At 40.5% G+C, this 16,987-nt stretch overlaps 1 protein-coding gene across 1 annotated transcript in view; it reads left to right on the top strand.

Annotated features, from left to right (window-relative positions):
• Positions 1–16,987, top strand: part of DNAH5 (dynein axonemal heavy chain 5) — a 280,971-nt gene that overhangs the window by 38,169 nt on the left and 225,815 nt on the right. Inside the window, exons 13-17 of the mRNA XM_064279684.1 lie at positions 202–287; positions 1,574–1,895; positions 2,856–3,062; positions 6,869–7,040; positions 11,828–11,973. Of these exons, the coding sequence (XP_064135754.1) occupies positions 202–287; positions 1,574–1,895; positions 2,856–3,062; positions 6,869–7,040; positions 11,828–11,973 (933 nt within the window). The remainder of the gene's footprint in view (positions 1–201; positions 288–1,573; positions 1,896–2,855; positions 3,063–6,868; positions 7,041–11,827; positions 11,974–16,987) is intronic.

Raw genomic sequence — 16,987 nt, 5'->3', positions numbered from 1 at the left:
ACTTTTCACTACTGCCCTGACTTTCAAGTCCTTCTTTGTTTCTGGCTTCTGGACATTTGTCTTTCAAGCTTAAGTGCTCTGTTACATATTGCCCTACGTTATATATGTTTGTAAAGAATGGGGAGCTCCTTTATTTTATTGCTAATTAGAACTTTTCCGATGCTAATTCATTGCTGTTAATCAGATTTTATTTTATTTTAGAATGAGTTGCAGAAGTTCATGGATGTAACATTTGAAAAGATTCAAAACACAAATCAAGCTCTAAGTATGTTAAAGAAATTTGAAAGGTAAACATTTGAAACCATTTTCTGAGCTCTATTTTCTGAAATAAGGATAAGATGAACATCATTTAGCATATGTTGTTTTATTATTATTTCATATTCTAATGGAAGGAAAGACCTGCTCTTGATAATCTGGGTAACAAGGTCACAGTTTAAGTTGTTCAGAGGATTAAGAGTTTGTATTGCTTCCGCAAATAGAGAACACTATTAGCTTTGAAGTAACTTGTGACTGCAATATTTCCTAGTATTTAAGTAATTTGAAAAAATTCTCACTGAATTAATAGTTTTGTTTAGATTTTAAGGATTGATACTATTTTGATTCTTTTAGTACAACACACAGATAGCTCATTCTCTTCCAGAAATAGCATTGTTTTTTAAATTGTGCTTTAGGTGAAAATTTACAGTACGTTAGTTTCTCATATAAAAATTTATACATACTTTGTTATGTGGCCCTATCTGCCATCCTTGTAATGTGACTGTACCTTCCTCCTTTCCACCCCAGATTTCCTGTATCCATTCAACCAGCTCCTATCCCCTTCTGCCTTCTCATCTCACCTCCCGACAGGAGCTGCCCATCTAGTCTCATGTGTCTACTTGAGCGAGGAAGTACACTCTTTATGAGTATCATTTTATGTCTTATAGTCCAGTCTATTCTTTGTCTGAAGAGTTGGCTCTGGGAATGGTTCTAGTTCAGGGCTAACAGAGAGTCCAAGGGACATGTTTTCTGGGGTTCCTCCAGTCTCAGTCAGACCATGAAGTCTGGTCTTTTTACTAGAATTTGAGTTCCACACCCCAGTTTTCTCCTGCTTTGTCAGGGACTCTTTGTTGTGTTCCCTGTCAGGGTGGTTGTTGGTGGTAGCCAGGCACCATCTAGTTCTTTTGGTCTCAGGCTGATGTAGTCTCTGGTTTATGGGGCCCTTTTTGTCTCTTGGGCTTTTCCTTGTGTGTTTAGTGTTTTTCATTCTTCTTTGCTTCAGGTAGGTTGGGACCAATTGATGCATCTTAAAGGGCCACTGGCTAGCTTTTAAGACCCCAGATGCCACTCATCAAAGTGGAATGCAGAACATTTTCTTAATAAACTTTGTTATGCCAGTTGACCCAGGTGCCCCCAGAAACCATGGTCCCCAGACCCCTGCCCCTGCTACACGGTCTCTCAAAGTATTTGGTTGTGTTCAGGAAACTTCTTAGCTTTTGGTTTAGTCCAGTGGTCAAATGGCATATGTTTTAAAATAAATTCTAATAAAATTGCTAGACACTTTCCCATTAAAGTCTGTACTTTTTTTTTTAATCAGATTGAATATACCTAATCTCGGTATTGATGACAAATACCGGCTTATCCTTGAGAACTATGGAGCTGACATTGACATGATTTCAAAGCTATATACAAAGCACAAATACGATCCTCCTTTGGGTCGAGACCAGCCTCCTATCGCTGGGAAGATTTTGTGGGCCCGTCAGCTCTTCCACAGAATTCAGCAACCAATGCAGCTTTTCCAGCAGCACCCGACCGTGCTACAAACGGCTGAGGCCAAACCTATCATTCGCAGTTACAACAGGATAGCCAAGGTCCTCCTGGAGTTTGAGGTCCTCTACCATAGGGCATGGCTTCAACAAGTGAGTCTTCAGACTTGTGGTCTGCAAAGAGATCTCCATTGTCCAATCAATGGGAAACCGTCTTCTAGCATTTGACAGTGTTATTCCCTATAGAAAGTTGGGTGTGTGGGTATCTTATGAGGCAAGCTTTGTTGAATGTGGGCCATTAATCAAAGAATCTAATATGTTCATAAAGACAGATAATTGTTAATTTTGAAAAAAACCTGTACACCAGATAACAGAAACCCGTTTTTACTTAATCTCCCCTCACTTTTTCCCTCCCTCCGTCCCTCCCTCCCTCCTTCCTGCATTCCTTCCCATCTTTATTTTTTTCTTTCAGTGAGATCCTGAATGTGTCAGTTAACATCAGCATGTCTATTAAACAAAATTTTAAATTTTCTCTGGTTGTACTGGTGGTTAATCAAATTGTATTGTATTTCATACTCTCCAAATATTTGTATTTTTTTGTAGATCGGCAGGAGGTACTTAGAAGGAAAAAATTTACCCTACAAGCCCTCTAAAATGGTACCTCGTTTTCCTTGTTCAGCCTTGGGTCTTCGGGCCAGTAACAGTGATGTCGCCATAGTTGTAGGCATTACTTTTCTAGATAACAGAAAACTGAGTTTAATAAGTTTTATGAAAACTTTTTTTAGGGACAATAAATGAGTAGGCATGTAGGTATCATGCTGCAAAGTGGCTTTTGAAAAGTTACCTCTATGAAAGTGTCCACTTAATTTGTTGCGTGGGAGAGAATCATGACTCAACATTTTACTGACCTTGCAACATCATGACCAAGAACGTGAAGGCCCTTTTAAAAAAGTGAGTTTAAGAGAAGAGCGAGTGGTCCCATTGTCTTTGATTTGAGAGGTTGTACTACATGGAAGAATGCTTAAAAATCGTCATTTCCAGAAATGGCTGAACTAGATATCCTGTGTACACTTTGAACTTTCTCATAGTAATAACGTTGATTTCCTCCCACAGATTGAAGAAATTCACGTAGGACTTGAGGCTTCTTTATTGGTGAAGGCACCAGGCACAGGGGAATTGTTCGTAAACTTTGACCCTCAGATATTAACTTTATTTAGAGAAACAGAGTGTATGTCACAGATGGGCCTGGAAGTCTCTCCATTTGCTGCTGCCCTCTTCCAGAAACGGGACATATACAAAAAGAACTTCAGTAACATGAAGGTATAGTACTTTTTCTGGCTAGCTCAAGAGTGAGTTAAAAAAATACGTATCTTACTTGGGAATCATTTCATATTTGCAGAAGAGTTACAAAAATAGTAAAAAGAAATCCTGATTATTTTCCCCCCAGATCCCACAAATGTTATCATCTCTCTTTTTCATCATGTTGTTATTATTTTTTCTGAACTCTTTGAGAATAAGTTGTAGACATGATGCCCCTTTGGACAGGTTATCAGGAAGGATCAGTCCCTGCAGAAGGACATCATGCTTAGTAAAGTAGAGGGTCAGTGAAAAAGAGGAAGACCTTCAATGAGATGGACTGACATGGTGGCTGCAACAATGGGCTTAAGCACAACAATGATTTTGAGGATGGCACAGGACTGGGCAGTGTTTCGTTCTGTTGTGCATAGGGTTACTATGAGTCAGAACCGACTTGACGGCACCTAACAACAACAACATGATGTCCCTTTACCCCTAAATACTTCAGTGTGCATATCCTAGGAAACAAGGATATTCTCTTGTATAACCACAATGCAATTATCAATGTCAGGAAACTAACATCTGTGTAATATCACTATTTAACCTATTGGTTTTATTCAGAATTTACTCATTTCCCCACTAATGTGTTTTATAGCAACAAAAAATAAAGTATATATTTTTAGGGCAAGAAAAATGGCCAATGCTTATGTTGATTTAATTTTTTTTTTAAATATTGTCTTCACATGATTTATTTATTAATTCCCATACTATGTGTGTTGAGCATTATTCTGTATAATGGGAATCAGCAGTAAACAAGACTAAGAAGATTCTCTTTCTCATAAAATTCACATTCTAGGGAGAATAAGCAGGTAAACAAAAACGAGTTAATCTTTTGATAAGAATTATGAGGAAAGAAAGACTGAGTAATATAAAAGAGATACTTTAGACTGAGTGGAAAGGCCTCTCTGGAGAGGGATATTTGAGCTGAGACTTGAATGCAGTGAAGAGACCGGTAGGTGGACATTGCAGGCAGACCATTCCTGCAGCAGGGACAGTAACTACGAAGGTTCTAAGCTAGGACTACATGTGTCATGTTCAATGGACAGAAAGTGACCAGGATGACTAGGGTGGGGTGAGTGAGGGGTAAAGTGCCGTGGAATGAGGCTGTTGATTTGGCGGGAACCAGGTCATAAGAGATCTTATAGGTTAAGGTTAGAAGTTTGGGTTTTCTTTTGAGTGCACTGGGAAGCTATTGGAGGATTTTGAGCAGGAGAAAAAAGGCATGATATTTTTTATAATATAAACTATTTTTGATGCCGGTTGGAGGTTGAATTTCAAGGGGACAAGAGTATCAGTGGGCAGCCAGTCTGTAGGCTACAGAACAGGTTCAGGGTGGAGCTGATGGTGGCTTGGACTAGAATGGCAGCAGTGTAGATCAGAGAATTAGAGTTATGCCAACAGGCAGGTTAAGAGAGCACTCAAGGACAGTCCTGTGCTTTAGTGTGAAGAATAACTCATGGATTGAGTAGTACTGCTGTGGATTGCTGTGTGAACTGTATTCTGTACACCTTGTGCAACAGTTTGCAGTGGCCCTGAGCAGAAGTTACATTTATTGAGATGACAAAGACTGGAATGAGTTTATTTTAGGGGTCAGGAGGGAATCAGTAGTACCCATCTAAAGTATAAGATGATTTTTAGACACGCAAGTGGAGATGTCCTCTGTGTACTTGGATATGTAAACCTGGAGTTCAGGGGAGAAGTGAGAGTTAGAGGTAGAATTTTGAATTGGATGAAATCTCTTAGGGAGAGACTACAGATAAAGAGTAAAGGGCCTACCAGCAAATCTTGGGTAGCTTCAATGTTAACAGGTCTGATAGAAGAAGACTATACAGATGAAGTAAAGGGCTGACCTTTGAGGTAGAGGGAAACCAAGTGTTATTGAAGCCAAGAATAAGAAAAGCCTCAGGAGGAAGGGACTGGTCACCAATGACAAATGTTTCCCAGAGGTTGAGCAAGATGAGGTCAGAGAATGACCATGATGTTTGACAATATGGAAATCATTATTAAAATTCATAGAGATTAGCATGACATGATAATACTAATAAAGTCACGTGTTTGCATAGTGCTTTACATTTTAAACCATTTTCACGTTCATTATCTCTTTTGATCTTTTCTGCAACCATCTCAGGTAAGTAGGACAGAATATTATTATTTTATTTTTACAAATGACAAACCTCAGCTCAGAGAAGTTAAACAACTTAATCAAGGTCTCACAGTTAATAAGTGACAGAAGTAGGACCAGAATGCAGACCCTTAGGCTGATGTTTTTCTGCCACTTCATGTTATATTAAAAATTTAATATTGGCAATAGACAGTCCTCAAATATGGTGTCATAGAATACTAGTCAGCATGCTGAAATTCGTTTTCTATTCTTGCATGTTAGGAAAATTACTTAGTCAATCTACACATTTACAAATAATATAATATTTTTACTAAGACAATAATATTTGTAGGCATATAAAATTACTAATGATAATTTTGTGCACAGAGTTGTTGTTCCAATATCTGTTACATGTAATAAACCAGCCTAAAACTTAGCGACTTAACAACCATTTCACCGTGTCTCATGATTTCCTGGGCAAAGAATTTGAGCAAGGCTTGACTGTGTGATTCTTCTCTTCTGTGTGCATTGACTAGGGTTACTTAGTGGTATTCAGCCAGTAGAGTTTGTCTGGAAGACCCAAAATGGCTTCAATCTCATGTCTGGTTCTTTGGTGGGATGGCAGAGAAGGTTTTGTGGGAATATAAAAATTTCAGCTTTGGACATGTTAAGTTTGAAATGTCTATTAGGTATCCAAGTAGAGATATTGAGTAGGCTTTGCATATATGAGTATAGACTTTAGGAACGAGATCTATGCTGGAGGTATAAATTTTGGCTGCTAACCACCAAAAGGTTGGCAGTTCGAATCCACCAGCTACTCCTTGGAAACCCTAGGGGGCAATTCTTCTCTGTCCTATAGGGCCACTATGAGTTGGAATCAACTTGACAGCAATGAGTATGGTTTTGGTTTGTTGACGTATGGATGATATTTGAAGCCATGACATTAGTTGAGATCAACAGTGGTTCCTGACTCTTTCCCTGTGGAGAAGACTGGTGTGCTTTGGAACTTTCATTAAGACTCAATGAATAATACAGCAGTGGGCTGAGGTGGACTTCTGGTGACCCATGCATGGTCTGCAGGAGGTGCCCAGAGGAGCAGGAAACAAATTGTACCAACATACAAAGTTGAACAAATGAATTTCATGATGCACAGGCTAACATGATTTAGAAAACTTACTTGACTTCAGAACTTTTCTCCCCTAAAAGCTGGGTTAAAAAAAACCAAACCAAATCCTTTACCATCAAGTTGATTCTGGCCTAACAACCCCATGTATTAGAGAGTAGAACACGTCCATAGGGTTTTCTTGCCTATGATTTTTTACAATAACCGATCACCTGGCCTTTTTTCCACTGAGCTGCTGGGTGAATTAGAACTGCCAAACTTAAGGTTATTTGTCCAGTTCAAATGCAAGTAGGAAGTGAGAAATTCCCATTCTTGAATTCTTCTTCCTTCATCCTCAGTTGTGTTTTATTGGATTAGGGATTTGTATTTATGGAGAGATTTCCTGTCTTCTGCTCTTACTCTGTTTTATTCACTGTGTCTACTAGACTCCTATTAGAGCCCTATAGCATGACTGTAAATAAAAATATCTTTTGTATAAAAAATGAGATATTATTAGGTACTAGAAACGTGATATTAATTGATTATTTAACCTTTGTTTAATTTCAGATGATGCTGGCTGAATATCAGAGAGTAAAGTCAAAAATGCCTCCCACCATTGAGCAACTGATGGCCCCTCATTTAGCTAAAGTGGATGAAACTCTCCAATCTGGCTTGGCCGCACTGAACTGGACATCACTGAATATTGAGGCATATTTAGAAAGCACGTTTGAAAAGATCAGTAAGTCTATCAGAATGTCTCAGTTTTACAGCTGAGATCTTAACATCTGTTGCATAATTGCTTGCTAGGTATAGTGATATTATTAATGCAATGAGCATTCCTTTCAGTTAGGTGTGTAATTGATACAGATTCATAATTGCAATTGTTTTATATAGTTAGTCTCTTTCCGTTTCCTTACCTCCCTAAAGCTGTTCCTACCTCCTATGTCCATCGCTTCACTGCTGGCTCACCCCTTTCTGGGTCTCTCTTCTAGATGCCTCTTTCACTGATGCATTTATCAATCTCCTAGTCTCTGCTTTCTCTTTCTCTCCGTAGGATCTTCTCTTGGTCAGGTATTTGTGGCTGTTGAAGTAGCATTACCTAGTGTTTTTATAGCCCCAAACTGTCAAGAGCTTGTCTCATCTGTACCTTTCAAATACATTAGGGGTCAGAAAGTTCCAGCTACTGTATGCTAAAGGTAGGTAGGTCCCTAGGTGGTGCAAATAGTTTGCGCTTGACCGCTAACCTAAAGGTTAGCGGTTAGAACTCACCCAGCAGAAAAGTGAAAGAAAGGTCCGATGATCTGCTTCTGTTAAGATTATGTCCAAGAAGGCCCTATGGAGCAGTTCTATGCTGTAACATGGGTCGCCATGATTCCAGATCTACTCAGTGGCAATGGGTTTTTGGATATACTAAAGAATCTTTGAGAAATACTGGGTTGGGTGGTAGAGTGAGGAATTACGGACCTAAAGATTTGGAGCTGGATTCAAAGGTGAGTTGTAAAGAGGTCTTTGGATCTGGATGTCCTTTAGGCTCATCACAATCTGAAGCCTGAATAATATAAAACCTATTATTAGACCACCATAGAATATGATAGGGGAGAAGATTATAGAAATAATCTTAATTTAAAGGTTGGAAAACGAAGATCAAGAGATGCTAAATGGCTTCTAATGTTGGATAGATGGAGTCCCTGTGTAGTGCAAATGGTTAAATGCCACATTAGCTGAAGGTTGATCGTTCTAACCCACCCAAAGCCACCTCAGAAGATGGGCCTGGTGATCTGCTTCTGAAAGGTCACAGCTTGAAACCCGTATGGAGTGGTTCTGCTCTGAACCCTGAGGTCTCCATGAGTTGGAATTGACTCCATGGCAACTAAGAACAACAATGACAAATGTCACATAGATGTAAGCAGTAAGGGTGAGTTTAGAATCCAGCTTTCTTGCCTCTAAACCAATATTCTTTCCAAAATTCATCTTCCCAGAAAATAGAACAAGAGAAAATTGGCTAACATTTCTAGAGGGAAGCATTTAGAAAATGTATAAAAACTTCATAAGAGTTAGCACAACCAAATTAGAATAGGCTGCCAAGGTAGATGTTAGTAATCTCCCTAGGGAATACTAGGATTAAAAATTAATAATTTGAATGTTACGGTTTAGTGCCTGGACACAGGGTGATTGTTTCTAAAGAAAATGCTCTTAGTCCTCTGATTCTATTACGTTTTCTTTTTGTAATTTAAATTAAGGAACTGAGATTGAACAAAGATTAGGTTTCTTTGGGAGGCAAACTATGTTGCATCTCAATGACGGTTGGATTCTTTATTGAATTAGTGAGCCAACCCTATTATTTGCAGGTGGTTATTTGTAGCAAGGCGGAGGCCTGGCGGCATAGTGGCTAAGAGCTTGGCCGTTAACCAAAAGGTCAGTAGTATGAATCTACCAGCTGCTTCTTGGAAACCCTATGAGATAGTTCTACTCTGTCTTACAGGGTCGCTATGAGTCTGACTTGATGACAATGAGTTTTTTTTTTTATTCATAGCAAAAGGAGCCCTGGTGGTGCAGTGGTTAAGCACTTGGATGCTAAAGGAAAGGTCTGTGGTTCGAATCCACCAGCTGCTCCACAGGAGAAAGATGTGGCATTCTGCTCCCATGAAGATTATAGTCTTGGAAACCTTGTGGGGGCAGTTCTATTCTGTCCTGTAGGGTCACTGTGGGTTGGAATTGACTCGACAGCAATGGGTTTGGTTTTCTTGGTCTATTTGTAGCAAACATTTAAGGGAGTATTGGCCTTTCTTCAAAATAACACACAGAGTTTCCATGGACATGGTTTTCCACAGTTTATGTGTCCCAGTTGCCGGGTGTTGATTCTGATTCTTGGTGATGCATGTGTGTCAGAGTAGAGCTGTGCTCCGTGGGGTTTTCAGTGGCTGATTTTTTGGAAGTAGATCAGCATGGCTTTCTTCTGAGGTGCCTCTGGGTGGGCTCAAACTCGAGCCTTTTGGTTAGCAGCACCACCTGGGTACTCCTAACCTGTGCCTGCTATTCCGTACCAGTTGCCATTGAGTCAATTCTGATTCATGGCGACCTCGTGTGTTGCAGAGTAGAGCTGTGCTCTGTAATGTTTTCATCACTGTGACCATTTGGAAGCAGATTACCAGGCCTTTCTGCTGAGGTAACTCTGGGTAGATCTGAACTGTCAAACTTTTGGTTAGTAGCTGAGTACTTAACAGTTTGTGCTACCCAAAGGCTTAATCTATGCATATCTGTTGCTGTCGAGTTGATTGGGATATATATATATATATATATAATATTATATGATATATGTAATCTATGCATAAAAAAAAAACGGATACCCTTAAAAACACTTTCAAGCATCAGTGAGAAATAGAGGCATTTTTGAGAATAGTAAAGAGTTTTATTGAGCACACATGCTTAAATAAAATGTTGGCTCACTTTTAATAATCAGTATGCTTACTAAAAAACAAACAAACAAACAAACCCATTGCTATTGAGTCTATTCTGACTCAGAGCAACCCTGTAGGACAGAGTAGAATTGCCTCATAGGGTTTCCAAGGAGTGGCTGGGGGATTTGAACTGCTGACCTTTTGGTTAGCTGCTACAGCTCTCCGTAGCTCTTAACCACTGTACCACCCAAAAAACAACTCTACCACCAGGGCCCCAATATACTTTCTCGGCAGAACTATTTGGGATTTTGAGCAGCCTCTTCAATAAATTAGCTTAAAAATATGGAAAAATTTTAGGCTTTTATTCTTTAGGAAGTAAGTTACTTAAGTACTTAGATCTCTGAATCATGACATCAACTGTCTTACTTCACTTTCGACTTCATTTCCTAAGAGAAAGTAGTAGTAGAAAAAGAGATTTTACTGAATTGATACCTCTGCTGACAGATGTTCTGCCCCTTTGATGGAGATTCACTAACCATCATTTCTACTTTTGATGTAAATTTTTTGTTAGTTTGTTTCAGAATTGGTGTTTCATCCGTGGAACTTAGTGTTCAATATTACTTTAGCACAATTCAAAAAGTGTACGTTATGATACTTTATAATCCGAGAGTCTGAACTATATGAGGAAGTACGGAGCATCAGGTTGGAGGAAGACTCATTAACAACCTGCGTTATGCAGATGACACAACCTTGGTTGCTGAAAGTGAAGAGGACTTGAAGCACTGACTGATGAAGATCAAAGACCATAGCCTTCAGTATGGATTACACCTTAACATAAAGAAAACAAAAACCCTTACAACTGGACCAATAAGCAACATCATGATAAATGGAGAAAAGATTCAAGTTGTCAAGGATTTCATTTTACTTGGATCCACAATCAACACCCATGGAAGCCACAGTTGAGAAATCAAAAGACGCATTGCATTGGGCAAATCTGCTGCAAAAAACCTCTTTAAAGTGTTGAAAAGCAAAGATGTCACCTTGAAGACTAAGGTGCGCCTGGCCCAGGCCATGGTGTTTTTCAGTTGTCTCATATGCATGCGAAGCAGGACAATGAATAAGGAAGACTGGAGAATTGCCGCCTCTGAATTGTGATGTTGGCAAAAAATACTGAACGTACCATGGACTGCCAAAAGAAGGAACAAATCTGTTTTGGAAGAAGTACAGCCAGAATGCTCCTTAGAAACAAGGATGGCGAGACTACATCTCACATACTTTGGACATGTTATCGGGAGAGATCAGTCCGTGGAGATGGACATCATGCGTGGTAAAGCAGAGGGCCAGCGAAGAAGAGGAAGACCCTCAATGAGATTAATTCCCACATCGGCTGCAACAATAGGCATAACAAGGATTGTAAGGATGGTGGAGGACTGGGCAGTGTTTTGTTCTGTTGTACATGGGGTTGCTATGAGTCAGGATTGACTTAATGGCAGCTAACAACAACAACAATGATAGTTATGATAAAAGAAAAAACGGAGAATTTTGGTTTAATGATATTTGTTGAATTTCTAGTGTGAAATGAAGCCCTGGTGGCACAGTGGTTAAGAGCTCAGCTGTTAACCAAGAGGTGGCAGTTCAAATCTTCCAGCTGCTCCTTGGGAACCCTATGGGGCAGTTCTGCTCTGTCTCGTAGGGTCACTGTAAGTTGGAATCGACTTGACGTCAATGGGTAGTGTGGAATAAGTACTGTGCCAAGTGCTGAAGATACATGGATGAAAAAGGTGAATTCCAGAAGAAGTTAAGTCACATGAGTAGACAATATGGACTGTGTAGTGATGAAGTATGCGTAGGGCACAGTGCCAGTACAGGAAGAGCTTCAGATTTCAGAAAAGCTTCCTGGGGGAGAGGCATTTGAGCTGAGTCTTCAAGTACAAGTCAGACCTTGGCAGGCTGTGAAAATGAAGGGTGAACAATGATACGTTTAGGGGGCATTATATAAACTAATGCTAAACTGAGTAACTTTAATCCTGATTTCCTACTGTAGTTTAACCACAGGTTTTTTTTTTTTTTTTTTTTAACAAAATGCTTTAATCTCTCTCTTTTTTTTTTTAACCTTTTTTTTCCAAAGAGGAACTGGAGTTGCTGCTGAACAGGGTCAATGACTTGATTGAGTTCCGTATCGACGCCATTCTAGAAGAAATGAGTAGCACACCTCTCTGCCAACTCCCCCAGGAGGAGCCACTTACCTGTGAAGAGTTTCTCCAGATGACAAAGGTCATTGTTGTTAGTTGCTGTTGATTCTCTCCATGTGTGCAGAGTGTAAAACCTTAAAGACAGGTCTTTAAGCCTACCTTCTGAGGCACCTCTGGATGCATTTGAACTCCAACCTTTTGGCTAATAGTCAAGCACTTAACCATTGGTACCACCCAGGGACTCCTACAAAGACCATTAAACCAAAAACCAAACCCATTGCTGTCGAGTCAATTGCAACTCATAGTAACCCTATGGGACAGAGTAGAACTGCCCCATAGGGTTTCCAAAGGGCAGCTGGTAGATTTGAACTGCCGACCTTTTGGTTAGCAGCCTAGCTCTTAACCACTGCACCACCGGGCCTCCACAAAGGTCATTAAAAGACTGATATTTTTTATTTTAAAATATTTTTGTGATTCATTTTTCTCTAAAGAGAGGGCATTTTGTGAGGCGTAAAATCATCTTAACTGTGATTGCTCTGTGACAGAAGGGATCTAAATGCTGAACTTCTGACTACTTTGAAAATGAAGGGGAACGTCTTTCTTTTCAGATCAATAGGAAGAAAATTGTCATGGAACACGTTTCTAATTTCTCTCTTTTTTTTTTTGGTGAATAAAACTATTTTGCAAAAGAGCTTCTAGTAAGCTAAGGTTAATTTAATGAAACAGTTGTTTTAAACAACTCCTGGACAGGATTTCTTGTTTGAACATTTCTGTAGTGTTTCCCAAACTGCTGTTCGGTGGCACACAGTTCTGGAGCTGTTTTTAGGTAAGCTGGGAAAGTTGGAATGTGGGTGCAAACTGCTTAGGCTACAGACTGCACCCAGTATCCCTCCCCCTTTTACAGATGCAGTGCACACCCGCACGTTAAAATAAGGTCTCCTGAAAAAGAGTTCACTGAGCTTTCTTTAACCTGTTATTTCCCCAAAGTATTTGCAAACGGAGTAAGATCCTGGAAGCAGTGTTCCATGAAGTAAGTTCTTTGGGAATGTCCCATTAGTATCATGGGAATTGTTCGTAATGGGCTTCCTGATTGTAAGGACTCTTCAGTGCTGATCTTAATATGGTACGTGTGAACCCCCAGTCCTTAGTGGTGCAAACAGTAACGTGCTCAGCTGCTAACCGAAAGCTTGGTGGTTCAAGTCCTCCCAGAGGTGGCTCAGAAGAGAAAGGCCTCATGATCTACTTCTGAAAAATCAGCCACTGAACATCCTATGGAGCACTGTTCTACTCTGACACACATGGGGTCGCCACGAGCAGATCCTGACTCGACGGCAGCTGGTTTTTTGGTTGGAGGTCCCTAAGCCCATGCAGCATCTGGAGATTCAGTAGAAGGACTTGTGGAACTCAGCCTATAGCTGTACTCAGGGCTAAGAGTGACATGGCCACGAGCTGGCTCATAAGGGAAAAAGGCAGAGGTGGAGCCTGGAGAAATCCCTGTGCAGGTTCCCTCCTACTCTCTTCCCTCATGACAGGTCACCCAGGGCACACCCTTCCCCCAGCAATGAAAATGCAGCAACATGTGTACCATGTTTCTGCCCAGGGAAGCCCATGAGAGACTCAGAGCCCAAGGGTTTTTTTTTTTTTTTTTATTGTGCTTTAAGTGAAAGTTTACAAATCAAGTCAGTCTCTCATACAGAAACTTACATACACCTTGCTATGTACTCCTAGTTGCTCTCCCCCTAATGAGACAGCACACTCTACTTCTCCACCCTGTGTTCCCTATGTCCATTCAACCAGCTCCTGTCCCCCTCTGCCGTCTCATCTCACCTGCGGACAGAGCTGCCCACGTAGTCTCATGTGTCTGTTTGAGCCAAGAAGCTCACTCCTCACCAGTATCATTTTCTGTCTTCTAGTCCAGTCCAATCCCTGCCTGAAGAGTTGGCTTCGGGAATGGTTCCAGTCTTGGGCTAACAGAAGGTCCAGGGACCACGACCTCTGGTGTCCTTCTAGTCTCAGCGAGACCGTTATGTCCAGTCTTTTTATGAGAATTTGAGGTCTGCACCCCACTGTTCTTCTGCTCCATCAGGGACTCTCTGTTGTGTTCCTGTCAGGGCAATCATCAGTGGTAGCCAGGTACCATCTAGTTCTTCCAGTCTCAGGCAGATGTAGTCTCTGGTTTATGTGGTCTTTTCTGTCTCTTGAAGAACCCAAGGTATTTATTGAGTGTTGTCACATAGACACCTTCTGCCTAGTGCGTTCTCAAATTCTAGACTCCCAGAAACAAAGCAGGTATTCAGCATAAGCCACATTGTTGGCACAAGCCGTCTAGGCACAGCCAACCATCCTCATCAGTTAGGGAACGGCGGGCACACTCCTGAAATCTAGGTTCCCAGACGCCAGCCAAGGGCCAACCTTGCAAGCAGTCTTAGACCTGCTATGTTAACCTTTTTCTGCACATGGGTAATCTTCTGTTTATATTTTACAATCAAATTTTAATTTTGACATTTTATAAATTTCCAATTCCTGTTCCTCCTTCCATTCACTAACTGTGGATAGACCTAAAATTCCCTCTTATCCCTCCTGTTCATTTTTTTATATTCCTTCCCACCCCAAGGAATCACCTGGCACCATAGTTCTAGATATTACCCCTATTCTGATGACTGTTTTATAAATAAGTATTTATTTTAAATTTAAAAGAAAACTTTCAAAATATTTAAAAAAAGAAAAAAAAAAGCATCTTAATCAGTTGCACCACCTTTGCTGTAATTTTGGTGTCTTGCGTGTTTACATGCCTTTTAATAAAGTTGCAATACCTGCTATACATGAGTAGGTTTGGGGGTAGTGTTTTCTTTTTTTTCAATCCGTGTTAACGTTTGTTCATAAAATATTTTTCGTGTTGCCAAATGGCCTTTATAACCATCATTTTAATGATACCTTCATAATGTTTTATTAAGCTTCTCAGTTCCTTATTGCTGGACATTTAGATGGCTTTCGGTTTTCCTATTTTGAAGAGAGCTATAATGAGCCTATTTATGTAGCATACTTTTTTTCCCCTTTAGGATTATTATCTTCCCCAAGTAAGATTATTAGGTCAAAGAGTATGGCGTCATTGAGTGGCTATTGATACCTGTAACCAAATTGCTTTTCAAAAGGGTGATACCAAGTCACAATGCCACCAGCAACACAATAGTACCAATTTCCCTGCCTTCCAACAAATGCTGTTTTATTATAATTAAAACATTTTAATGTAGTAATAGGCAAAATCATGGAATGTAATTTTAATTTGGATTTTGACTACTAATATACATGAACAATTTTTCTTGAAATTTTTTAATTTTCATAATTCATTTAATGCAGTAATTTTTTGGGAGCTCCCACTGCAAACCACTGCTGGGGTTACAGCAGTGAATAAACAGGTGAAATTCTGCCATCACGGATCCCACTTTCAAGTGGAGGATACAGGAAAACAACACAAAACCTCAATAAGCAAATAATGCCTCAGATGGTGATAAGTTCAATGAGAAAAATTCGTTAAGATGATAATGGAGAAAAGGGGTACCCGGAAGGAAGTTGCTATTTCTTCAATGGTCAGGAATGACTTCTGTAATTATGTTTGAAACGAAGGAAGTAAGGGAGCAAGCCACATAAATATCTTTGGGGAAGAGCATTCTAGGAGGAGAGAGCAGCAAGTGCAGAGGCCCTGAGCTGGGAGTGGGTTGTTATGGCAGCTGGAGGAAGATGTAGAGTTGAAGTTCATCGAGCATGTTCCTAAGCTGAGGGGGAGTATCAAGCAGAGAGGGGAGAGTAAGAAGAGATAGTTAATACCACGTGGTAACTGGGGAAGCAGGAGAGAATGTGTTTCAGAACTCAAGCCGTGGGATTATCTTTGAGTAGAAGGAGAAACATTGCATTTACTGAAACAGAGGGAATTAAGGGGAATGATGAAGTCAGATTTGTCTTCCAGGTGAAGGCAAGGGTCCAGGGAATGGGATGAGCCTTCAGGACTTGGCCTTTATTAAAACTGATAAGCTTTATTTGCTTCGTGTTGTTGAAAGCAAGATCATTTACAGAGCGTGATGGGGGAGGATGGTGTAAAGATTTGAGGCCACCAGGGTATGAGGGCATAGCTCTTTTGGGGCCTGGTAGAGAAAAATGATTATGGCCATGCAGAACGATTCCTGGGTAGCTTTAGGAAGTCAGTTGCATTAAAAAAAAAAAAAAAAAAAAAAATTATTTTGTGAATTCCCAGTGCCAAGCTTCTACATGGCTAGCGTGTATGTGAGTGAGAGGGTAGACCACCTGGCTCACCTGCTTTGGGCTTCTCCTAGGTGGGGGAAGTGGAAGGCTAGTTAGAGGGGAAGAGAATATCTTTGAAAGGAATTAGGAAACGATGATTGCTTGTTGGGAAAGGTGAGGGTAGAAGGGAGGCAGAGTAGAACAGATTTATGTGATAGGATGGAAGCTTCATTGGAAGAGAGGCTGCTGATGACTTTCAAAGTTATTTCCTCCACTGCTAGTGTGTCTGTGTTGCTCCATTTGGTTACCCTGTGTTTAACACATTCCTTTACAGAACTCCTGGCCTGGGTTAGTGTCTTTTAGGCTAGTGCTGTTGTAACACAAATGCCACAAGGGGGTGGCTTTAAAGAACAGAAATTTGTTTTCTCACAGTTGTGGAGGCTAAAAGTCCAGATCAGGGGCTTGGCTGTGTCATTTCCTTCCTTGTCGGTAGTCCTGGGCAGTCCTTGGTTTCTTGGCGATCCTTGGTTTGTAGATGATCACCACGCAGAATCTGTCTTCCCCTGCCTGTGTCTCTGTGTCTATTCTGGTCTTTTTATAACTCAGAAGTGATCAGAATCCACCCTACTCTGGTATGACATCGTTAATGTAACAAAGGAAAATATCTATTTCCAAACAGGATCACGTCCACGGGTCCAAGGGCCAGGAATTCAACACATATTTGGGGGGAGGGGGGACACAATTCAGTCCATGACAGGGTGAATGGCATGACCAACCATGGTTAGAGGCTAAAACTTCTCGTGCAGGCTGAACCCAGGGCACTGCAACCATTACTAATGTGCTGTCAAGAGCTAGATAAA

The sequence above is a fragment of the Loxodonta africana genome, chromosome 2, assembly GCF_030014295.1.
Source record: "Loxodonta africana isolate mLoxAfr1 chromosome 2, mLoxAfr1.hap2, whole genome shotgun sequence".
NCBI lineage: Eukaryota > Metazoa > Chordata > Mammalia > Proboscidea > Elephantidae > Loxodonta > Loxodonta africana.
This window is presented reverse-complemented; position numbering and strand designations above follow the sequence as displayed.